Source organism: Hermetia illucens, chromosome 6 (genome assembly GCF_905115235.1).
Source record: "Hermetia illucens chromosome 6, iHerIll2.2.curated.20191125, whole genome shotgun sequence".
NCBI classification, from domain to species: Eukaryota; Metazoa; Arthropoda; class Insecta; order Diptera; family Stratiomyidae; genus Hermetia; species Hermetia illucens.
Window position 1 is genome coordinate 87,813,292 of NC_051854.1, and position 24,179 is coordinate 87,837,470.

The 24,179-nt window shown below is 41.5% G+C and overlaps 1 protein-coding gene across 5 annotated transcripts in view; it reads left to right on the forward strand.

The window, feature by feature from the left end:
• LOC119660330 (very low-density lipoprotein receptor-like) overlaps positions 1–23,884 on the forward strand; it is a 492,367-nt gene extending 468,483 nt beyond the window's left edge. For all 5 annotated transcript variants that reach the window (XM_038068812.1, XM_038068807.1, XM_038068808.1 and 2 more), the window contains 3 exons: positions 4,796–4,926; positions 10,583–10,729; positions 23,152–23,884. In XM_038068812.1, coding sequence (XP_037924740.1) covers positions 4,796–4,926; positions 10,583–10,729; positions 23,152–23,193 — 320 coding nt within the window. In that variant the 3' untranslated portion in view covers positions 23,194–23,884. The remainder of the gene's footprint in view (positions 1–4,795; positions 4,927–10,582; positions 10,730–23,151) is intronic.
• The last annotated feature ends 295 nt before the right edge of the window (positions 23,885–24,179 follow it).

Below are 24,179 nucleotides of genomic sequence, written 5' to 3' on the forward strand. Positions count from 1 at the left end.
AAAGAGTCGACGGCCTAGGGCCACCTACATTCGATAACATTCTTACCAACAATATATCAACCCCGGTCTCTGTTGCTAAATTCTGAAGATGGCGCTTGAACTTTAGCCTTTGATCAACCATGACTCCTAGGTATTTAAGTATGCGTATGTGTTCGCCAATTTTGACCTTTATTGACGTTTGCTTCCTTCGCTTAGTGATCAAAAGTACTTTGGTTTTATGCTGTGCGAGCGTCAGATCGGGCTCTAGCCGTGATCTTATTTGAAAAATTGCCTCGGTTTTGAGGGCCTCCATCTCTTCAATATGTTGTGCCACGGCAGTCACTCCGATGTCGTCTGTGACGCCAATGTTTATCAATCCTTTAGGCAATTGTAATTTTAAGATTCCATCATACATTATTATCCACAGGAGAGAACTGAGGACTGATTCTTTGGAACCCCGCAGGTTGTTCTGTATGTTTTACGTCCATCGTCCTAATTGTAATATAATAGCCTCTCCCGGAAGAATTCTGTGACTATGCGCACCTGGTATTTGTGAGCGCCCAATTTGGCTAAACCCGCAATTATTTTGTTCTATTTCGCACGTCGACAGTAACCATCGCACAAGGTTTGTTGACCTCTACTACTTCCTCAGCAAGTTTGGTGAAGATAGTGATGGCATTGACAGTTCATCTTGTCTTTCGGAATCAGAACTGCTTACCTGAGAGTTTACCCTCCCGTTCTGTGATTGGTGCAAGCCTATTGTAGATGATCCGTTCGAAAAATTAGCTAACGCACTTAGTACGCATATAGGCCTATAAGATGAAGGATCATCCATAGGTTTATTTGGCTTCGGGATTAGGACAATCTTCTGTTTCCTCCGGAAAAAAACCCTTCTTTGAGGCACATTGTAAATGTTGTAACCTTGAAACTTTTTAACAGCCACTACCAGAGCTTTATTTAGAATGCCATCTTAACCAGGGAATTTATTTTCCACAATTTTTTTTTTGCAGCTCCCAGGACTTCTTCAGTGGTTACCTCGGGAGTTTCATCGGAATCTATCGGGACAGTGAGGAGGGTCAATTTATTTGAAACTGTTGAAAATAGGGTATTAATAATATCCCGCAGCAAATCAGGGTTGGTGATCGGTGGAGAGCGTTTACCCTTGATTGATGTCATGACCCTCTTCATGGGTCGGAGTCTGTTTCCTTGTATAATCCCTTGAAGTGTTCAGATTGACTTCTAGAGATGGTTCCTTGCAGTTCTTTCCTCGCTTTCTTATATCGGTTGTGCAGCACCTCAGACTCAGGCCAGTTTCTGCTACGTTAACTGTGTCTCCTGGCTTTAAGGCAAACTTTGTGAAGTTCAACGATTTCGGCATTCCACCAGAAGGGGGAGGGGCATTTGTTTCTTGAGTACAGTGCGGCATGACATGGATGCATCACATGTTTTTGTATCCTTTCGAGAACCTGCGTCACCGTTTCTTCTGCGTTTCCCATCGGCATCGGTCGCTATGCGTATATTCCTCGCTCACTTGCCAATGGAGATCCTTAGATAATGTATCGCTAACAAACGTAAGGTCGATCACAAATCTCATATCCCGCCTGCGAAAAGTATTGACACCACCAGTATTTGATAGAACGACATTCAGACGTGAAAATACTTCGAGCAATATGCGGCTTCTTGCATTTGTTTCCCGACTGTTCCAATCTTCGGCCCAAGCGTTAAAATCACCGCCTATTATTATTGGGTTGTGGCGGCTTGTTCGAACGCTAATCTTTCCACCATCAGTAGGAATATATCTACCGGGCTTGGCGCATCGTTGCAACTGAATATATGAATGCTGCCTACCTTGGCTCGTGTGAATCCATCTTCTAGCCTATTGTTCGTGTCTTCGATTGTTCGGTTTCCACAGGTCCAGATTGGCACTTTTCCGCTGCTGTCTGATATAAAAACACCACTGTGGAGATCTTTATAATATTCACATACGATGGCAACGCCAATTTTATTTTCAAGCACGCTTTGGGGCAGCAGGTCCTGGGCTGCCTGATAATGGTTCAAATTCGGCTGTAGGAATTTCATTCCTGAAAAGTTTAGATCGCCGGACATCTGTAACTGTCTGTGATATGGAAAATGTTATCCTCCTATTCCTCCTCTGCATACCAGGCCTTTAGAATTCTAATTGCACTCTTTGGCAATATGAGCCTTCCTCTCCTCATCTTCGGCACAATTTAGACCTATCGTACTTGCTTACACAGTTTCTCGAAATGTGTTTAAATTCCAAGGATTTGAAACACCTCTTTAGCAATATCTGCTCTCACAGTCGATAGTTGACCTAGCCAATGCGAATTTTATCAACAGCAATAGCTTTTTTGCTGCTTCGAATGGTAAGGGTATTGTAGCCACTGTATGCATTACATAGCTTGATCACGTTGGAATCAAGGATCGAATCTAGCCCAAGTTGGGTCTTTAAGGTCTCGCAGATCTCCGCTTTTGTGGTGATCTCATCTGTGTCCTTGGATTCAATCAGCATTGAATCCTGGCTCACCTTTACCTTCTTACCTTCTTCTTTACCAGATCGCTAAACTTACTTTTCCCAGGCTTAAGCACACAATTTCTACGTATTCACCCAAGTTCAACTGTCTAGCTTAGCCTTCCGCAAGATTTCCGCGTCTGTCTGTCTGTCAGTCTGTCACATCCGATTTATTTAGAAACGGTTAAACCGATTGGTAATTTGGTGAGAACTTGAACTGTGAATCCCTTTACATATAGCAAGTGGCGCCTTTTTGTGTTCAGTTTAAGTGGGGCTCTCCATAGATGCGAACGGGGGTGCAAACGAAAGGGCTCACTTAGTACTTTTCGAAACTGGTCCCATATTTGGTGGTGAAATGAAGGGAATGATGGCTCAAAATATGACACTCAAAAAGTCTAAAGGTTTCGTTCTCAGAACCTATTCGACCTAAAAACCTGAAAGTGGTGTATCTAAACGAAATCCAGGCCTAAAAATACATCCAGTTCCGATACTTGCACGAATAAATTTAATAATATGTATTAGCATGTTCTAGAAATCTAGCCAGAAACCACCCTTAAATTTATGCTAGAATATGCAAATGGCGGTGGTATAAAGGATAACAAAAGTCAAAAGTCAGAATATCAGCATGCTCCACACCTATTTCGAAGTTAAGATGTAAATATGCTACTTTTCAAAGCTGGTCATATAGGGGCGGAAAAGACCTTGAAACTTGGTACCATTAATTATATTTCTGGAAAGCAATAAATGCAAATCTTCATTAAAGTCATAAAATGCCGGAAAGAAACATCTAAATTTTTTTGAATTTATTTTCGGGTTAACATAACTCACAGTAATATATCTCTGGTTTTCTACAACTTTAAACCCGCCATCAAGCTGATCTTGAAAGATACTTTCTGGCAGTTGAACGAGGTTGTCTGCAAACATAAAAAAGTCTAGCCAACAAAAACAGCAGAGATTAAAAACGATTTACGTCCAACCTAACTAGCTGGAAGACCACATTTTCCACCCCATTCAACCTCCGTTCATATATCCTCTGGTTTCATCCATCTTTCCGGAGGGACGCTTTGTCTATGTAAATTTCATTTCAAGGAACGTTGATAATAATTCTTCGTTTCCACCAAGTGAACTGTCTCCTGAAGTTTCATTTTACCTATCTTTTGTCTTCTGCTTTCATATTAGTACCAAAGTACATATTCCCACAGATATAAGATTACATTTCGTTAGGTTGGATTCCATTGCGATATTTTATAATCCGTCAAGCAATTTAGATCATAAAAATGCGACTACTGGGCAGACACAGACATAATGAATAGCCCCAGCTGAGATAAAGAAATTTATGCGGTTGGATTTAAAAAATGTGGTCTAGCGAAAAAAGGACGAAAGTCTTCAGGTCCCTTGCTCAGATGGAAGGGCGTGAAGGCCGAAATTCACATTTAAGAGCTTTAAAGTTTGCCTGGAAACGTAATTTATGTAGAACATGATGGTTTGAGTTTGTTTTGCTGATTTATAGGCTTAAAGTGGAAAATGTTAGTGTGCTGACAGTGCCCATTTACGCATAAATTTTGCGTAACAAATTTGAGACAAGTTGAAACAAGGGCTGGGGGAATTTCAGCTGTCCTTACTTAGTTGCTTCTTCAACTTTTGATTGAAATTAAGAGCTTGACAGGTAGGTTGGTAGCTTTGCCTTTACCGAGTCAGATTAGGGTTGAAAAAAGGCAAGAAGTTTAGTATCTAAACTTTTGCAGCTAGAATCTTCGAAAATATCTGTAGGGTTTTTTTAATAGCATAGTTGGACAATCTGAGCGTAATTCAAACCGCTTGAAGCCAATGCAACATCATTCCATTTTGTACCAAAGCATTTGAACTGACTCAAAACCAAGCTTAACCATCAACAGTTCTTATTCCATAAAGTACAATATTATTTAAAAATTTGGGTCTCCGTTGCCTGTTCTTCTCTCTATCTTTCTCCATTCTTAAGATCTATCCTAACAAATTTGAAGCCGATTTAAAAATAATGCTTTCTTTCTGGCCAAACTAAACAAGAAATATTCGTCCGAACTTTGTCCCTTTTGCCGCTTAATTTAATGTTTTCTTCCCAAGTTATCATATTGTCAATTTTTTGTTAAATTTTTGTTTCTTTTCTTCTCTTCTGCTTCAAATCTTTCGCTTTCTACTCTATCCTTGTCCTGTGAGGTAGTTAGTTTTTGGTTACGGTGGCGGATTTACAAATTCCTTTAAAAAATAAGCTTTGTTCTGACTTTACTAACCTTTATTGTCCTATCCTAGATGGTGCGCGACCAGGGTCAAATGTATCGCATCCAGATGGAACCATTGTACATCCGGCCAAGGAGAATAATCAAAGCGCCATATTGATGATAACTTTCGGTATAGCGGGAATCGTAATGGCAGTAGTTATTGTAAGTATAGCGTTTTACTATCTTTTACTGAAGTCCTTAGTGTTTTATAACTGGTGAACGTTAAGCTTTCTTAATGACTGTTTAGGAGATGATTTTCCAAATTTATAGGGACATTGAAAAAACAGCGTTTCAATTACGCACATGTAACCCAATCGAGAAAGTTTCTACTTTTGGCAAAAAGGACTTTAATTTAAAGAGTACAAAATATATTTAGTACTCAGGGAACTAAATACTCCTTCTAAAAGATCTTGCTTTGAAAAGGGAAACAAACTTTACCTCAAATAATGAAAAGAATATACCGCCTTTACCAAAAGGTTCTCGAAATTACCACCATTAGCCGCGCGCGATGGTTGAAGGGATATAGCGTCAGCCTCTCAATCACGTTGCTTTGGGTTCGATTCCAGTGGTCGTGGGTGTCTGTGTTCGTTTTGTGCTTATCACTTGCACAGCGTTAAGTGTGATGACAGTAGAACTGAAGCACAATCTGATTGTGTGGATACCCTATCCTCCACAAAGCACCTACTGACCGTTCGGCAGTTATGTTTTCTTCTTTGGTTGCCACATTTATGGTCAGCATAAGGGCCGAGTTACCCGAAAATGGAAAAGTAGCGAAAAGTACTGAAGTGTCCCGTGAATGTAAGGAGGCGACACATCATAGCACTTCAGTTCAGCAACTGGTCGTTTTCCGTACGCATACTAATGTTCCGCAGGCACGTTTTTTGTTTCTAGGAGCAAGGCTTTCCTTGACCATACCGTTAAGAATTTTAGCAAAAGTGTTTAGGTCTGAAGTTCGTGGTATTGTTCAGATCAATGTAGTTTCTGGATATTGGAATAATCTCAACTCTTCTTCATTCTTCCGGTGGTTGGAGGGGCCTCCAAGCTCCATTAAGCGCGCTCCGAAAATGGAATTTGGTTTCTTCATTCAGCTTTGTTGAGGTCATCCATGTTAAAGTCCGTATGGCCATAGGTGGCATAAGGTGTTGTTTCCAGGGGTACAGATCTTTCGCCATAGTTACCTTTTATTTCTATGAGAAATTTTTGTTTCTTGTCTTTATCCCATGATGTAAGTTGCCTGGACTATTCCTGAAAGTTTTTTAACCCCCTGATTTTTAGCCAGAACACGACATTTCTTCCCATAAGTTATCCCAGAAGTTTCTTTTTGCCCTCCTGATTTTCTCCTTTCATCGTTTAGTTGCCTGCTTGGTGCTGAAGAAATTCTCCTAGTTTGGAGTTTGTCTGTCTGTCATCCTTCCATTTTTTTTCCTTAGGTAGGATCCTAGGTCCTTATTCCACCAGGCCTTGGACCTCGTGGTTCTCCTAACTTTGTATGTCGCCAACTTAATCTGCTCCTGTATTTGAACCGTGAAGTTCCTCAGGCCATCTTGGGGCTATAGGTTTCGGATCAATTCTTCATGTTGGCTACTCTGAAGACACCTTTACGCTTGACATCTAGCCTTTGTACCAAGATAGGTTTGTGGTTGCTGTTCGAGTAGGATGTGTCAAGTGTTTCAAAGTTCCAAGATATATCTACTGCATTTTTTAGTGATATACCAGGTACTGGAGACTTGTACACTCCGGCGTATGTTATTGTCGAGAAGGTGATCTCCCCATTATTCAGTGGTCTGGAGTCGTCATTACGTTACATTGATCTTGGGTTTAAGATTTAGTGTTTCTGCAATCAGTATTTCATGTTCAGTGTTAAAATTGCCTTTTCTAAAGGCTAGTCCGTTACGAAGGGCGAACGCTACTCCGCTATATCCATCATCTCTCAATCTGGACACTAAACAGTATCCTGTTATAACCTTGGAAACCGGAGAAAAGTGAATGCCATAGGTTTCTTGCAGGGACATTATGCCGATATTGTTTAAATTGAAAAATCTGGTAGCCTCCTTACAATTAACTATTCTTTGCACATTATGTTTGAAGATCCTTACCATCGGGGTTTTCTATGAATAGCGAGAGAGTTGTTCAACTTTTTTTTGATAACTTTGATGTACTGTATCTTGTCTGAAATTCCAAAGTGCTCGTGGTTCTCATACAGTTTGTTGAATACCAGCATCATTTTATGTATTAGTTTTTAATACTCAGATACTATAAAATAGGCAGGATGTTCAAACACTGGACCCTTGTTTGTATTTGTGGTTATTTTCTACAACTGGGGATTCCTTTTCTTCACAGCCGTACTGTACTTTTCTTGGTCCCCGAGAATGTTGTTCAAATCTGTTTTGCTATCTCTTGTGGAACATATCATGCTCCCGGTCCTCAGGTGTGCAACCACATTCAAGACAAAAGGGAGAATCATCCAGCCATTTCCTGACAGGAATTGGGTCAAATGGTAGTTAATCTCGCCGTGTCGTCCCTGGATCCACTCCTTAATACGGGGAATCAAAGTGTGGGTCCAGCGCAATTCATCCCATCGTCGCTGCCACTTCTCCAGCGACTCTCGCCTTGCCGCCTTTCGGTATACTGCATCCTTCTCAGGAGGATTGATTTTCCTTTTCTCATACAGGTAGCATGTCTCACTTGCCAGAGGATCATTCCCGCAATAACACACGCTGCTTCGCCTGATATTGTTCTGAAGGCCTTGCACACCCTTAGCGCCGTTAAGCGGTAAATCGTATTTACCCTCCTCTGCTTACTATCACACGCTAATGCTTCCTCCCAAACTGGTGCCGCGTATAATATTGTTGGTCGAACCACTCTGGCCACAAGTAATCTGCGACTGTATCTTGGGCCTCCAATGTTAAGCATCATCCGCGTTAATGATACGCTGGTATTTGCTACTTTCTCACAAGTATAGTGCAGGTGTCCCTTGAAATTGATTTTAGCGTCAATTATCACCCCTAGGTATTTGATAACCGGTTTCGAAGTGATGATGTGACCACCAACACGAATATTAACCGCATTCATCTTCCTACGGTTGGTAATCAAGACTGCCTCCGTTTTTTCTTCTGCAAGGTCAAGCTGAACCATCTTCAGCCACGGTTTTATGGCGCTAATGGTTTCATTAGCGGACATTTCAACGTCTTTAGTTTCGCGACAACAACCACACCTAGATCATCTGCGAACCCGATTATCGTGGCCTCCGTTGGCACGGAAAGGACAAGGACCCCATTGTACATGATATTCCACAGGAGACGACCCAACACTGAGCCCTGTGGTACTCTTGTAGTGACGGTGTACTGCTTGGGTCCCTCATGCGTGTCGTACCTTTCCTCTCCGAAAGGTAACTGCCGAGGAGCTTAGTCGAATAATTAGGGACACCCGTTGTTATCCTTATATTCAATGATCTGTACATATCGATGAGGCAAATCGGTCGGTATGATGATGGGTGTCCTGGGTGCTTATTCGGCTTCGGGAGCAAAGCTAGTTTTTGCCTCTTCTACTGGCCGGGGAAAACTCTTTCTACCATGCATGTTTAAAAAATGCTAATAAACCAGTCGGGTCTGGTCTTAACAGAGAGTTTGGAACAGCACCTAGACCGGGTGCTTTACTATCACCAATTCTCCAGCAAATTTGCGCAAGTTCTTCCTCAGTTAGCGCAGGTATGGTGTAGATGTTCAATGCCTACTTGTGTTGTTTGCACTCCCCTTTATCCGGGGGAAAAGCGCCATCACGATATCGAGCAGATGTGGGCAGGTCAGTTGTGGTGTTCGCCCTCTCATCTTCTTCATAACCACCAACCTGTACGCTCTTCCCAAGGGGCCACATCGCCGCCGCATGATCCATATTCGATATGGAGGAAAATTACCTGGTGGTCACTGTGAGTATAATGCTCACTGACAAACCATGCCATTCTCCTCACCAATATGGTACTCACATATGTTAGATCGACTATTGAGCCAAACCCTGTCCTATGAAAAGTGGAAACATTTCCCGTATTGGCAAACACCAAGCCTAGCTCCGCGAAATGCTCGAGCAGGATACGGCCCCTGGTGTTCGTAGTGCCACTGCCCCAATCCACCACCCACGCGTTGAAATCATCCGCTATGATCTTCGGGTTTCAACTTCTTGTATCCGAGACTAGCATACCTAGCATTCCTTCGAATTCGGCTATCATCGCGCTTTGTGGAGCATAGCAACTATATATGTAAATACCAACTATTTTTGCCCTGGCGAATCCAACTCCTGGAAACTCCATCACTTCTTGAAGGACTTGATTTACACACGCCCATGTTGCCGCCTTGCCAGTTACATTTGCAGGTCAGGCACGGCTCTTATTATTGCGATAAGGCTCACTGATAACGGCAGCTTCGATTCCCTTCTCATAGATGGTCTGCGAGAGAAGGACTTGCGCTGCCTCGCACTGGTTGATGTTGATTTGTATCAACCTCATTTCTTTACTGCATTCAAGGCTCTACTAAACACTGGGCATCTGCTGTTGCCTACAACGTGCCGACAATCGACGCTCTTTTTCGCCTTGTAAACCATATATTCAGACTCAGCCTTGCACTCCCTAAACATATGACCTTCTTCCCCACATCTTTTGCAATCTTTTGTCACGGTCAGCGGTGCATTTCGCACTATGTGGCGAAATTCCAGGCATCTAAAGCAACGCTTGAGGGACACCTGCTCCCGGAGTTGGAAAATGACCCAACCTACTTTTACTTTACCAATCGCCAGCAGTTTGAACGCTGCTCCAGCTGGTAAGCTTATAGTTGCCGTTTGCGTGCCTCCGTATCCCTTCCTCAGTCCCCTGATTGAGGAATCTTGCAAGCCAAGTGGTCCGAACTGCTTTTCTAAGGCGCCACGTAAATCCTTTTTGGTCGTGATTTCACCAATGTTTTTACATTGTATAACAATCTCCCGCTTTCTGGCCCGTAATTGTTCTTTTTCTCCTAAGGACCTCTCCATCTTGCCGAGGAAATGTTCAACCGTTTTGCCCAGAGGCTTCTTCAGCTCCAGCGTGAAATATCCTTTTTAGGGGTGTCTGATTTGGCTGACGTTTTCTTCAAGGTCCATCAGCTCAAGATCCGATTTGACCTTCCTGAGGATATCGGCTTAAGTCATATGACCTTTTTTGGAGATAATTAATTTGGGCCGTCATCTTCTTTTATGTGTAGCATTTTTCTTTCCGCCAACCTTGGTCCATGCTTCGTTCGTTCCTTTTTCGCGCTTTACTTCCCTCGGGTCGATTGGAGCCGGTGCCGCTGATTCCACGATTTTGGTAACTTTGTTTGCCGTCCCCTTTGCCGGTGAGAGACCTTTTTGCCTTTCGCGGCCTGTGAGGATCCGAAAAAATCATTTGCGCCCTCTCTACTGCGGGGTTGTCACCTGTGTTGTGTTTTTGATGGCTTGGGGCACATTGTGTTTGTTCTTTATGAATGCGGACAACTCTATTATTTTTCCTCCAAGTAGGGCAAACGATGATCCGTCCGTATTCTGACACTGCTTGGTTTTCCCACTGTGCGCTTCTATAACTTTACGGGAGCTTTCCTGATTTCCATCCTTCGTCAACGTTGATTTCAGAGGAGATCGCAGGATCATCGAGCTTCTCCTAAATGGATCGACCACTAAGTCATGCGACATGTTCCGACCAGGTGTAGTTAGCCCATAGTGGTTCGCCTGTTCTTGAATTATAAAATTACAACACCCTTGCAAAGATATTTTATATATTTAGATTATAGAATATGCCTATTTTTCGTCATCATTGCAGGTTTCCTACTTCAGCTATAGGCACTGTAACCGACGGAATCTTACATCAATCAACTTCGATAATCCTGTTTACCGTAAGACCACTGAGGGTCAATCAATTAACATGGAGAAGAGCAAAACCAGCTATCCCAGTACTGTGGACGAAGAGGTAAGAGCGTTAACACGTGATGCATACACAATTAGCATAAGATAAAATGGTGTTACATATTTAACATTTCGTAAATTAATATTACTAACAACTAGTCGTTAAGTGAAGAGAGGACAAAAAATATGATGCCAACACTTTATTTATAAATATAAAACAAGTTAAGCAAAATTAGAGATTAACAGCCAAAAACTAAGATACAAAAAACAACAAAAAACATACCAGTAAAAAAGCACCACCACCACCACATGAGTTACACTTTCATTGTTAAGTGTGTATCTAGGTTACAACACTATCAAAAAATATATCTTAAAATAGAGAAGAAACTATTTTATACAGTAAGGAAGATATGAGATGAAAATATGTATGAGAAACGTAATGATAAGTTATTTTTATACGTTCTATTGAGAGAATAATTTATTTAGTAAAAAGATGTTTTGTGAAAAGAGTTAAAATGTATATGAGATAAAGTAAAAGCTGAACAACTAAAGATTTATCGAGGAGCATAGCTATTTATTACGTTTTGATATCATTGAAGAAAGTTTAGATAAATAATTCAACTGTTTTTGTTAGATTTGCAGCATCTGTTTCAGCGAATTTTCAAAATATTCTTTGCAGTTTTGATTGTGTTCAACAAAGATAACAAGAAAATATATTATTATCAGTGTTTTGAGGGACGAAAAATAGATACGAAACTAAATTTAATTCACTAGATTCATAATTAAATAATAAGCACATAGTTAACTCGAATGAGAGACATTCGCAATTTAAAGTTTGTAGATTCAACCGTTGCTTACTATCTTCTCCGTCCATTAAAATGGTTTGGTGTGGATATGTCTGTAGCTTGTAAATCTTTTTTCTTGCACAGAAAATAAGTTTTAAAGAGGATTACGTTGAAAATAATCATGTATTATAAAGCGTAGCTGTTTCGCTATACAAGCAGATAATCTGACACCTATACAAGCAAATATTCCGAACTTGGTGTGATCAACTTCCCCTTTCCTGGTAAAACTGTGATGTTGTGAAAATATATATAAAATGGTATAAAGTCTAAGGACCTCCTATTTACGACATGATTCCTGAGTGGGTAGAGAATTGTTCTATCGTCCCACGTGCTTACTATGCTTTAAGATACAATTTCTGATTCTGGCCACTCGTGTTATTGTTTAACCTGCTGTTACGTCTTCATCACTAAAAACCGTTGTTCCTTTGGCCTAGCAATAACTGAGGTGGGACTAATAATGAAAACCAAATTGAAGGCGCTCTGCATCCCTAGTAAATCGGGGCCCACGCACTATAACTATAACTTTCCAGAAGCGACTCACTACGCTAACTCTTTTTAAGGTTTTGTGTAAAGTAAAACCTTATTAAAATCGGTTTACTGTTTGTCTGTCTGTCCGTCATACGCATTTTTCTCGGGGACGGTTATAGTGATTAATGTCAAATTTGACGAAAAGGTGCAAACTGTGAACGGAGGGGGAGGGGGGTAGAACTGTGAGGGGGGTGTAGAATTTTTTTTCACTAAATAGTCATAGAATAGTCATGTGGGGTATTAAATAAAAGGTCTTGGGTAGTACCTTCCGAAGCCAGTGTTATTTTTGACACTTATTGGAAAGATGGGGAGTGGGGGCGGTCGAAGTTGATCATCTTTTAACAGACCCATTCTCAGAAACTACCAAACCGAAAAATCTGGAAAAAATCAGGAGGTTGGCACTATATGGTGCCTAGGGGCAGAAATACCCCATACCGATATCCTTTCAAATAAACTTAATAATAGTCTGCAAAACCCCCTTAAGTTTATCCTAGCACCACAGTAAGTTAGGCTATAACATAGGGCATGACTCTCCTAAGTTTGATGAAATTCGCATTATTACTAATAAAGTTATTATAGGCCAAATTTGTCGCTTCTTTGCAAATTCACCACATGAAATGGCCGATTTGGTATTAAAACTTGAAACGACTGTAAAGCTTACAAAAATTTATTTACTTGCCAGTCGATTCAAAGCACTTCTCCCAGCGAAATATAAGAGCATGTATGCCAGTTTCGTAGAAGTCCAATTTTCCGGGGTTGATGAACTCGTCAAAGGCAATTTTGATGACCTCTTCATTCCTTAATTGTTATTCCGCCAAAAAATGATCCAAATGCTTAAAAAATGGTGGTTATTTGGCGAAAGGTCCGGTGAATATGGTGGATGAGGCAGAGTCTCATACTGCAATTCCTTCAACTTTTGAACCATTGTTCTGGATTTGTCGTGAAGGAGTATCAAATCACCTCTGTTGACTAATCTCGGCCGTTGAATGCTCAATTTTTGGTGCATTTCCTCGAGTTTCTCCAGGTGCAAAGAAAGAATAGTGGATAACTCCAGCTGTAGACCACCAAACAGTCACCATTACCGATTGCGGCATATACTACTGGCTCATCAGCATCTAGCCACTGTGCTGAGCGACGACGATTGTCGTATAATATCCACTTTTCATTACATGTCACTATTCTGTGCAAAAAGGGATCGCTTCTGTTGCGGGAGAATAAACAACTGCAAATTACCGAAGCGCTATATTTTGCTCCGTAAGGGCTTGCGGAAACCATTTGTCGAGCTTTTTCATCTTTCAAAGTTGTTTCAAGTGCCAGGAAACTGTCGAATAGTGTTCCTCTGCAATGTCTCTCACAGACTGGCATGTGTCGGATTCGGCTAGCAAACGCAGCTCGTCGTTATCAACCGATGGTCTTGGATGTTCACGTGGCTCACTTTGAAGGCTCACGTCGCCTGACCGGAATTTTTCGAAACACCGCCGTGTGGTTCGTCCGCTTACCGTGTCAGCTCCAAATATGGTGTTAATATTCCTGCTCGCCTGCACGAAGTACTTCAAGTACTTTTTCGAAGTGTCAACAGAAATAAACGTTGTGCTATCTAAACTGTCTACCTCGGAGAATACTCTTTTATTTTCCATTTCCAGTGCATTGAAGTAACGCTACCTGTTATGGAGGCAGATTTGTCAGCGCCCTCAAGCCTTTACGCTCACGAACCGAAAACCACGGAGAGATTGCCAAGTTCGATACTAAAATTGAACTGTGTTCGAGTCATAGCGAGTGCCTGATGAAAACCGAAGTTGAGGAAAGATGGAACTAACATCTTGATTGGATATCTACCTTTTACAATTTGGTGAACTTTCATGGTCCACTTTAATCTGTTCCTTAGTGTAGCTCCACTGAAGTATTTGTTAACATCCGCTTTGCTAGCTAATGAATGTGCATCAATTTCCATACTTCGATCCTTACACGTGCATATGTACCTAACTTAAAAAATTCAAAGAACCTAACGCAGTGGACATTTCCGCAGTTTGTGTACTCCGATCCTTTGCCTTTTTGTCAACTCGCATAGTCTAACAGCGATGGTTTAAAATAATGTTGTTGTCTTCACCTCTCGGACAAGCCAAGGTTACAATTCATCCTCATGTCAGTTTTTTGAATTTAAGTTTTGGAAACCAACCCGTCTGACGAGTTCGCCTGTGCTCTCATGAACGAAAGCAAGCACTTGTTTTTTATAATTACATGGGTGGGTTATGATCACCGGGTCTCTGTAATTACGAATTTGTCCAAACAAATACGATCCAATCTTTCCATCTAAGCTCCCGAGCCGACTGGTACGCCAGAAAAATTTAATACCAGTGAGATGTGCCATTTATAATCGGACTTGAGGCTCCCGGATTTACTTTCATACGGAGATCACTTACCTTGGGGAAAGGAACGATAACTCAAATTAAATTTTAAAAAATCGACTTACGGCTTCGCCCCGGACAGCAGCAATCCATCAAATGCTCCCTCACCTCTGCCTTGGAAGACCCTCAATCCTGACACGAAGAAATTCACTTCGGTCTACTCATGTCATGTTTGCCACTTTCAGTCACGCTAATCACAAGGCAGAGGCAAGGTAGCGCCTGATTAGTTGCCTTCGATATCTCTCTCGGCTCATTGCATTCACTACGGTGGACTTCGAACTACCCCAGGATTAGCAGCTGCGACGGTGTGGTGTACATTACCGGAACCCGAATGCGAACCTAGTAGAAAATCGTGTCCCTCGCTTTTCAGATTGATCATGGTCCACCCGTGAGCAGGTAGCGAAAGCATTTAATACGTTTAGTTTCTCCTTTTCTGAGATTTCAATTTGGATAGCGGACCTTCAAATCACCTACGCGAGTATGGGTCTTTGCAGAATTGCTGGGTATTTATTGAAGTTCACTTCTGTCATACCTTGGGTGTACAGATCGCCAATGCCATCTTCCGCATGCAGCTTGTGTGTTTGCGGTAGACTTAGAATTGACAGATGCATAAACTAAATTCCATCCGGATATCACGTCTAAAGATGTCAACCATGCGCAATAGACTTCAAAGAATGTCATCAGTACCAGCATAAAACTTGATGTCAGTCAGCCTGGCCATATATTTTGTCAGTACTTTAAACTCGTGTATGGAAAGTATGAAAAGTCGTACAGTAACGAACAAATTTTTTGAAAAAGAGAGGACAATTTTTAATACGAACCGCTGGATTTCATTCATAATTCAAAGTCGCAAACGCCCAGGCCATTATCCTATCGCCGCACATATAGTTTTAATCGCTTAATGCGCTTCAGGGGTTCCAAATTTCAGTGGGTTTATTGGAGACCATTCCCTCTATCTTGTTCGGACAGCTGAGTTGTTACAGCACAAAGCTGTCTTACGGGCGGTCACGGTTCAAATCTTACTGGCAGTGGAATTTGTGTCGTGATTTGAGTCGAATACCAGTCGACTCAGCTGTGAATGAGCACCTTTGCCAAATCAGGGTAATAATGTCTGACAAGCGCAATGGAGACCGCATTGTCTCCTACAGGGTACTGTAACCCTGTAGTGTACTGTTACGGTCTTGAATGAAGTGCTCTAACACACTTCAAGGCCCTGATCCGATGGATTGTTGCGCCAACGATTATTATTATTCTCTGTATCTTATCCCAACTTTGATAATCCAATGGATTCAAATCGAGGTTGTGCCAAGTCCAATCTTTCTTCCGAGTAAAGGATTACACATTTTCTTCTAGCCACCGCTAAGTAGCTTTCATTGAATGTGTCTCCGCAGAATCCTGTTGGAAGATCTAATCGATGTCGACAACCAGCTCTAATATGGCATTTTGGTAAACATCACCCGATATCTTCATTTCTTTTTCGCAGAAATGGAAAGGACAGGTACCATGCCATTATATTCGCCATCGAACCATCACAGGCGAGGGGTGATGACCGCGTTGAATCCTTGGAACTTTTTCAGAGACCACGGCAGATAATCAATCATACACCCTATCGTTTTGGAGATTCAATTTCTGTTGTATCCACTCCATTGTGAATACTATTCAAGGCGGCGACGGTTGCAATGTTGAACTGTCTTTGAAGCGTAAGATCAGCAAGCCAGGCATACGGAACGCTGTCAAATATCTTGGTGTAATCGGTATTCGGTAAATCTACCTTCATACTCCCTTGCTTCTATTATAGAAAAGTCCATTGTCTGGATCTGGTTATAATACGATTTGCTGACGGATTTGAAAAGGCTTCGCTGGTTTCTTGCGTGTGTTTCAATTAAACACGTCTGGAGTGACTTTCACCATACCGTCGCGGACGACTGCAACAGAAATAAAGTTTCTATTGTGGTGCGTCTTGAATTGCAACTAGGAGTGTTTATGCGAATGGTTTCGGTAGACCCTCTGGATTTTATTTTCAACCTGTCTACTACCATCGTCACTGCTGTTTTGAGTCAGAACAGCAATGCACTGTCTGAATGAATCACATCGATGTTTCAAACGAGTCTTCCATGATCGATCTTTTCGGTAACTCAATAATATGAAAGCGGATTTTCTGGGGGTGCAGCCACAGATAGCGGCATGTCAACACGCAGTGAATTTTTGAAAATGCTGGAGTTGCATAGAGCCTGGGAATACCTGGCCTATGTAAAGGAATTCGAACCTCAGCAGAGACTCTAGCCTGACGGTGAAGAAGACTGCATCGGCGAGTTCTCAATCTACTCTTCGTCACCAGCTTCTGCGATGACGTCAAATGTCACCGGGCTTGTGTCACTGAGAGTAAAAAAGCGGTAATGGTCTGCAACCCGCTTCACAGTCAAATGCGCATATTGCGTGAAACATTTGACAAATATTTGATGCAACAAAGGCGGTATGTTGCCGCTCGAGGTTGTAATTTTGTAGTAGAGGCGGATGATAAAGCGTTTGATTTTCTCAGCGCATTTTATCCACTATGGTAGACGGAGTTATGATCCTTTTCTTCATGGTGCGTAGAACCCAAGCCGTCCCACAATAGACCAATCTCGCCGATGTTTTCTCATTTAATAGTTGTGTATTTTTTATACCAATGCCAGGTGTCGTGACAGCTTCCTTAATAGGTAATCTGCAGGGCCACAGTTCTAGCACTTCCCCAAATACCTGCTGAGATCAGGCAATACTGCCATTAGGAATGAATCTATTCATCCCCTCCTCCTTTCAATCGGGCTTTGTAAATTCCATGTTTTCGTTGGTGATTTTAATTAGTCAGTGCCCTTAACTCGCCAATCTTTCTTAATTTTTTGTCCATGTTTGCCGTTCGATACATTGTTAATAAACCCCGATGTTTTTTTTGATTGTATCTTTATATTTGTCATGACACCGATCTTTTTGTTTTCCATTGGTTCATTTTGTTGCCAATCTAAACGATAGTACGGTTCCTATTTATCATCATCATCAACGGCGCAACAGCCTGTATCCCGTCTAGGCCTGCCTTAATAAGGAACTCCAGACACCCCGGTTCTGCGCCGCGGTCCACCAAGTTGTCTGGCGACCTAACCTACGTTATCGCTCCATCCCAGGTAGGGTCTGCCTCGTTTTCTTTTTCTACCATAGATAAGGACTGACAAGATCATAATCGTGTACAGCAAGAGTTTTGACCCTATGGTGAGACGTTTTGAGCGGAATAGTTTTTGTAAGCTGAAATATGCTCTGTTGGCTGCCAACAACCGTGCGCGGATTTCATCGTCATAATCGGTTGTGATTTTTGACCCTAGATAGGAGAAATTTTCAACGGTCTCGAAATTGTAGCGTCCTATCTTTATTGTTTTCGTTTGACCAGTGCGATTCGATGTGCGTTCTTTGTTTTTTGGCACTGCTACCATGTACTTCGTCTTGCCTTCATTAATGTGCAGCCCGAGATCTCGCACCGCCTGCTCGATCTGGATGAAGGTAGACTGTAAATCTCGGGTCGTTTTTCCCATAATGTCAATATCGTCAGCGTAGCCCAGTAATTAGGTGGATTTGAAGAGGATGGTGCCTCTCGCATTTACGTCTGCATCGCGAATCACTTTCTCCAGGGCCAGGTTGAAAAGGACGCATGATAGGGCATCCCCTTGTCTTAGACCGTTGTTGATATTGAATGGTCTCGAGGGTGATCCTGCTGCTTTTATCTGGCCTCGCATTTGACTTCAGTGGTTATATGTCAGGTTGTAAAAGTCTGACCAGGTTACACTTCGATGTGGGGATAAGTCTCCGGCAGCATGTATCGCTTCAGCGAGTCTACTTCTGATGATCTTTTCGAGCACTTTCCCAGCTGTATCAAGCATACAAAGTAGGCGGTATGAAGACAGCAACTCAGAGTCTCCTTTCCCTTTGGTGAGCAGCCCAATCCCCCCGCCACGTTTCAACGAGAAGGTAGAATGCCCTTTTTCAGGTAAGCGTTGATTGCGCCCAGCAGCAAGTCTGGCCGATGTTGGAACACCAGTTCGTATACCTCTGCTGCGATACTATCAGGTCCTGGCGCCCCTATTTTTCAGGTGACCTGTTTGTAACCGAGTCCCCGCGGGTCTCCATTCACCTCGCCGACCAGATCCTGCCAGTAGCAAGCTTGGCTTGTATTTATTGCGCTGTGAAGTTTCCTTTTGGCTGACTTGTACTCTGTCATTATGGTGCGTACTTCCTCCCAGTCGTTTAGACGTTACGGCAAGCAAAGGAGTCTGTGGCACTCCTTCCGGAGCTCTGCAATTTTCGAAATCTATCAACACATAGAAAATTTGCTACGTCTCGATGCCCTTCTGGGCCTGCATGCTCCGCAGGCCGTGATTATTCTGGCTCATAAATTAATTTACAGCAGTATCAGCCGCACCGCCACCATCCTCAGGAGTACGTTCCAGCGCGGTCCCACCTGTTCCAGGAGTTTTGACCATCCTCTCAGTGTTCTCGACGAGTGGTGCTCCTCGTAACGTGATGTTCCATCCGAGGAAAGAGCGCTGGGGTAGCGCACACCGAGAGGTTGTGTCAACCACTTTGAAGGCAATGCATTGATGGTCACATGCCGAGAAGTGTAGATCTCGTATTTCCAGAAAGCACGTGGGTTCCAGAAAGCTTTCTCTCTAAGAAGCCCCTTGACTGCTTCACAGAACGTACCTGTACCTACTGTCCTCGTGCCTAATTCGACTAGGACTCCATAACCCTTTGTTTTTCGAATAGAGGAAACTTTTGCACCGTCATCTTCGGGCTTGGTCTTGTAACGGATTTCACTGAGGACTTCCGCGAAAGGTCTTGCCTACCATCGGATTAATAAGGAAAGCTGGCGGTCTAGTCCTCCTTCCTCTCCCCACCTTTTCTTTTGCTGCTCCATCATTCGTGTCCGCCTTAATTTTAAGTAGAGGATTTTCTGATGGTGCGGCGTGTTCTTGCTTCTTGCCCCTCTTCGCCATCTTCTTTTAAGCCCTGGAGAGTATCTGAGTGAAGCTTCCTTCAGATGCCTCGTCCTCCTTTCGTGTTTTCCCCATTTTGCTCTGCAGGAGGCTATCTGCAATCCGTTTAGTGATCGCGATGTTCTTATTTTCTGCTTTCCATGGATTTTCTCTTATTCCCCATGTCCGCTTGTAGCACGAAATTCTGTCCAGGAGCTCCTCCAGCTCCATCAGGCCGTTTTTCACTCTTTTGCTGACATGCCGCGCATAGTAGTCGACAGCCGTCCGATTCAGCTTATATTCGAAACCATCTGGTCAGTTTCAGTAGTTTCCACTGTGCCTCTTTCCGCAACTACAGCACTGAGTGGTACTGTCTGGGTTCCCGCATTCGTTTCAGGTGCTGCATCACGCGAGTCTTCTTCTCTACGCATCCCGATGTCTCGTCGGGTATTTTAGCTCTTTCTGCATCTTTCGCTGGTCGCTGGGGCGAGCGACGCATTTTCGTACTGCGTATAAACATTCTCCATTCCCACTGTCTCCTCGTTCGTATTGATTGTATTCGCCATTTATGTTTTTTACCAGAGCATCGTGTGCAAGGGAGCGGGCCGCAATAGTCAGGCTCACATCACCCTTGAAGTTTGTTGACGACCCCTGAGGGGTAACTTGCACAGTGTTAAGTGTGATGATAGTGAAACTGAAGTACAATGTGACTGTGTGGATCCCCTATACTCCACCAAGGAGTGAACAGAAAACACTATATTCATTACATTTGAATTTTTTAGAAGTTGACTGGAAACCTCCCTTAAGTTTATCCTAGAAACATCAAGTTTTTCAGTAATACAGGCTGTACTATTGAGCACATACTACCAAATTTGATGAAAATCGCACTATTCCTAATAGAGTTACAATACGTCAAAACTGTCGCCATTGTGCAAACTTATTGCATTCTTAGACTTACAAATGGTACAAATAACCACTCAAATATGCTTACACAAGCAATATACAAAACCTTTTATACCTGAAACGTCTAGCTTCCGGTTTCCTGACTTGGCGGATGTACGTTGGTATAAACTTAAGTCGTTTGAAGTTTCTCTGAGACACCTTTAGTGTTTCCTATTCACTCCTTAGTAGAGTATAGAGAAACCACACAGCCTCTTCGTTGTTATTGTTTCCATTTTTGAATGAGATTCTGTTTCAGTTTCATTATCGTCACGCACAACCCTGTGCAAGTGATAAGCCTATAGCAGTGGAGTAGCACGAAGTAGCGCAAACAACGAAGACGACCGGAATTCGAACCCGAGCTAACGAAACCGGGAGGTTGACCAGCAACCATTTCAATCAACACACCTGTCAAGTATAGCGGCATATTTTGGATAATCTTCGGGCGAAAGCAGGAATTTGTTTTTTATGTTTCAGGTCTCACAGCAGCGAGATAAAGACAAGAAGAACATAGATCCATGAGGACTGAGATTCGAAACCAGAGCGATGAGGTTGAGGAGTTGACTATTTACCCCCTCAATAATCAGGGTGTCGCAAGACAACTTTGCGGGATTAATTTTAATCGCGACTGAATCCGTCGGCCGCTATCTTGCCGAAGGTCTTTCCTTTATGGAGCATCAAATTTAGATTGTTGGCCTCTTTAGGTTGGCATAAATCTACTACACGCTAATATCAAAGTGTAGTCAACCTTCTGCACTCAAAAATTCTTATACAAGAAAACCAGAAAGCTTTTATATCTGAAACGTCTATCGTCCGGTTTTTCAAATGTTGTAATTTTCACTTGGAATTGAATTAGTGCTCTTCAGCAACTTAAATTGGAACTACCCCTTGTTTGAACCGTAGGTCTTTCGAGGTATATCGAGTAAACAAGGAAATTTTACTGCTCTTGAAAGTAAGGCGCCATTGGCCATGTAAGCCTGTAAGCCGTGTCGCATGCGTCTTCTTCGTTGGAAACCACTAGATAGGATGTGATGTGATGATAACCAGTAGTAATCATAAGGTCCTTTCCCTTCGTTGGAACTCCTTTCAGTTGAAGCGCAGCGTCGTGGCTTACATCCTAATATTCAGTTCAGATATTATTTGATACTCTCGATGAAGAAGGTCCCTACTCCTAAGATGGCCCCATATCCTTTGTATTACACTTTCACCCCGAGGTAAATGCAGTGTACATAAATGCGATTGTTTACTTGTCGCAATCCAGCCATTTAACTGAAAAACCTCTTGATGTTGTATAAATAGAACTTACAATAGTTGTCGATGTGTGATAAAGTCTGTTGTCGAAGTTGATGTCGTTTTACTATCCATAGCCAAAACCGTGCTTCTTTTCTACGATGATCTTGGAAAGGAAGTGATATTAAGAGTACTTGCTGTTTTTTAACTGGTAGGCGAAGATATGTACATCCAACATCTAAAACTTCAACTATCATCGTTGGAGGTGAGAGTCCGTCTCCGCTTGCCTTCTTTTCTGCTTGTAAATACAATAAAATAACCGAAAATATTAAATGTTTAATCACTCCGGGCGGTCAAATAGTTAAATTTGATTCTCAACATTTATCAGAATTCTTAGTTGGATACAACCAAAACTGCAGGTCGCAGTAAGGCATAAAATATTCAACGCAAGTGTAACCACTTCCAAATAGTTTAGAAGCAGCCGTAACTTTTCTGTTGCCCAATATAAATGTTTACTCAAGAAATAAGCTACTCGATATCATTAATTTTAAATAAGCAAGTGAGCAGATGAATTTGAATCTTTAGAAGTAAAATAGATAAATAAAAGCAAAACTCAAAATAATTCACTCAACAGTTCCAAAGTATAAATTGCACAACTTCTGTAGGTAGAATTTAGGTAAAACGTGGAATAAATCATGTATTCCAGGCTCAAGGCTGTATTGACTGTGGCTTGGGCAAGGAGTTCATTGAGTGAAGCAGTGGGAACTGCAGCCGATTCAACTCCTTTGCCTAAGCCCCAGTACAGTAAGTTAATGCAAAATCAAATTTACGGAACATTACCTGGTCGCTCCAGTAAGCCAAATAGTATTGTGTAAATATTGTAGTAACTGGATAAGCTAGAGAAGAAAAGATACTGGTAATAAGCAAATGTTTAGGAGAACTGGCTCAGTTTTGTCTTGATGTGAAGTGTACATGAAGGAACAAAGGCATATTGAGGATCGTGCCAAAATTTTGAAAGTATGTCTGCTTTTTAGTTGTACGATAAAATGGTTTTAAAAAATCCACTCTAACTTAAATAAATCAATCTGACCGCCATAAAGGCCTATTCGCTGATTACAATGTCTTCGTAACGAAGACGATCAAATTGTTTATTCCCATGTATGTATTTGCTTCTTTGTCCATTCATTCAAGAAAATTCTTTTTGCACATTTATTTTCACGCTACGAGGCATTTTAATTTGTTGAAGTAAAAATAAGAATAAACATTTATCAACAATGATTAAATCGCATCGAAGGTAAGTGCTCTCCATAGTTTAATTCCGACCTATGTTTGCCTGCCATTGCCAAGTTAGTCTTTAGTTCTTGATTTTGTACATATTCGTCGTTTGTAGTTGCAGAATTTTACTAAGCATTTTAACTAACGAATTTAACATAAATTTAAAATAATCGATAATTAGATGTGTAAAATTAGGATTAAATGTATCAGATCCAAGCGATCAGTCCCAACGCCTCAATTCATGAACCTGCTTCCGTCCCATTTCAGATCCTTGAACCGTTGAACACCTCCGGAACCGAGTGTGTTTAGTACCGGAAGCACCGCTGGCGTAGTAAAGGCAACCAACCACGTTGTTTAAAGGTGATATGTAGCGTTTAAGTTTTCCTCGCCCCGGGTAATAGTTTTCGAAGCAGAAAAATGCATCTAAATTCGATTTTCGGCCCCTTAGTTCTGTCAATCTATCTGATTTGATACACAACGCAACCTTTCCCATCGGAACAAATCACGGTCTAAATTCTTTCAAACTCCAGCAGTAAACAACGCCTAAATGTAAAACACAGAGGCCAATAACATGTAGAAATTAAGTCTTCAAAAAAAGATATTTATTTGTTTATAGTGCGCTTTATGCTTCTTTAGAGTAACTAAATGCATCAAATGGAGATATTCTTTTCAAAGGGAACTCATTCGCGAAAAGTAAAGTACTTTGGACAAAAAAATTCAAAATTTCTAATGAAAAAATAGATTTGTACGAATGCGGATTAAATTTCCCTTCCCAATTGTTTGTAGATTGTGTGATGATAGTTGTTTAGTTGTAAAATAGCAAAAAATTTAAAGAAGATACGCAAACTTTTTAAAAGGAACTTTGTTAACTTTTCTGATACATAAGTGAATGTATACACGAAACTCTAAATTAACAGGAGAAAGGATAGTAAATAATATTAACTTCATTTGTATTTCAAACAAAATAAAATTTTCAAAATATCCGAGTAAGTGAAAAAGAGGTTTTATTACATTTTTCATAGATAATAGATAAGATTGAAACTGAAAATAATCAAATAATAAAAAGGACATCCAAATTGCAGAAAATATTAGTAAAATTGTCATAAAACCGCATTGTAAATAAAATTATAAATAAATTTATTGTAAGTTAATAAAAGAGGCGTTTTTTTTATGCTATGTATGTATTGTGAAATGCATAAAGTGTCTCTCAACGAACAAAACAAATACGTGTCTGCACGCTAAATGTTGGTACCCTAACTGGAAAGACCGAGGAACTCGCAAGAGCCCTTTGGAAA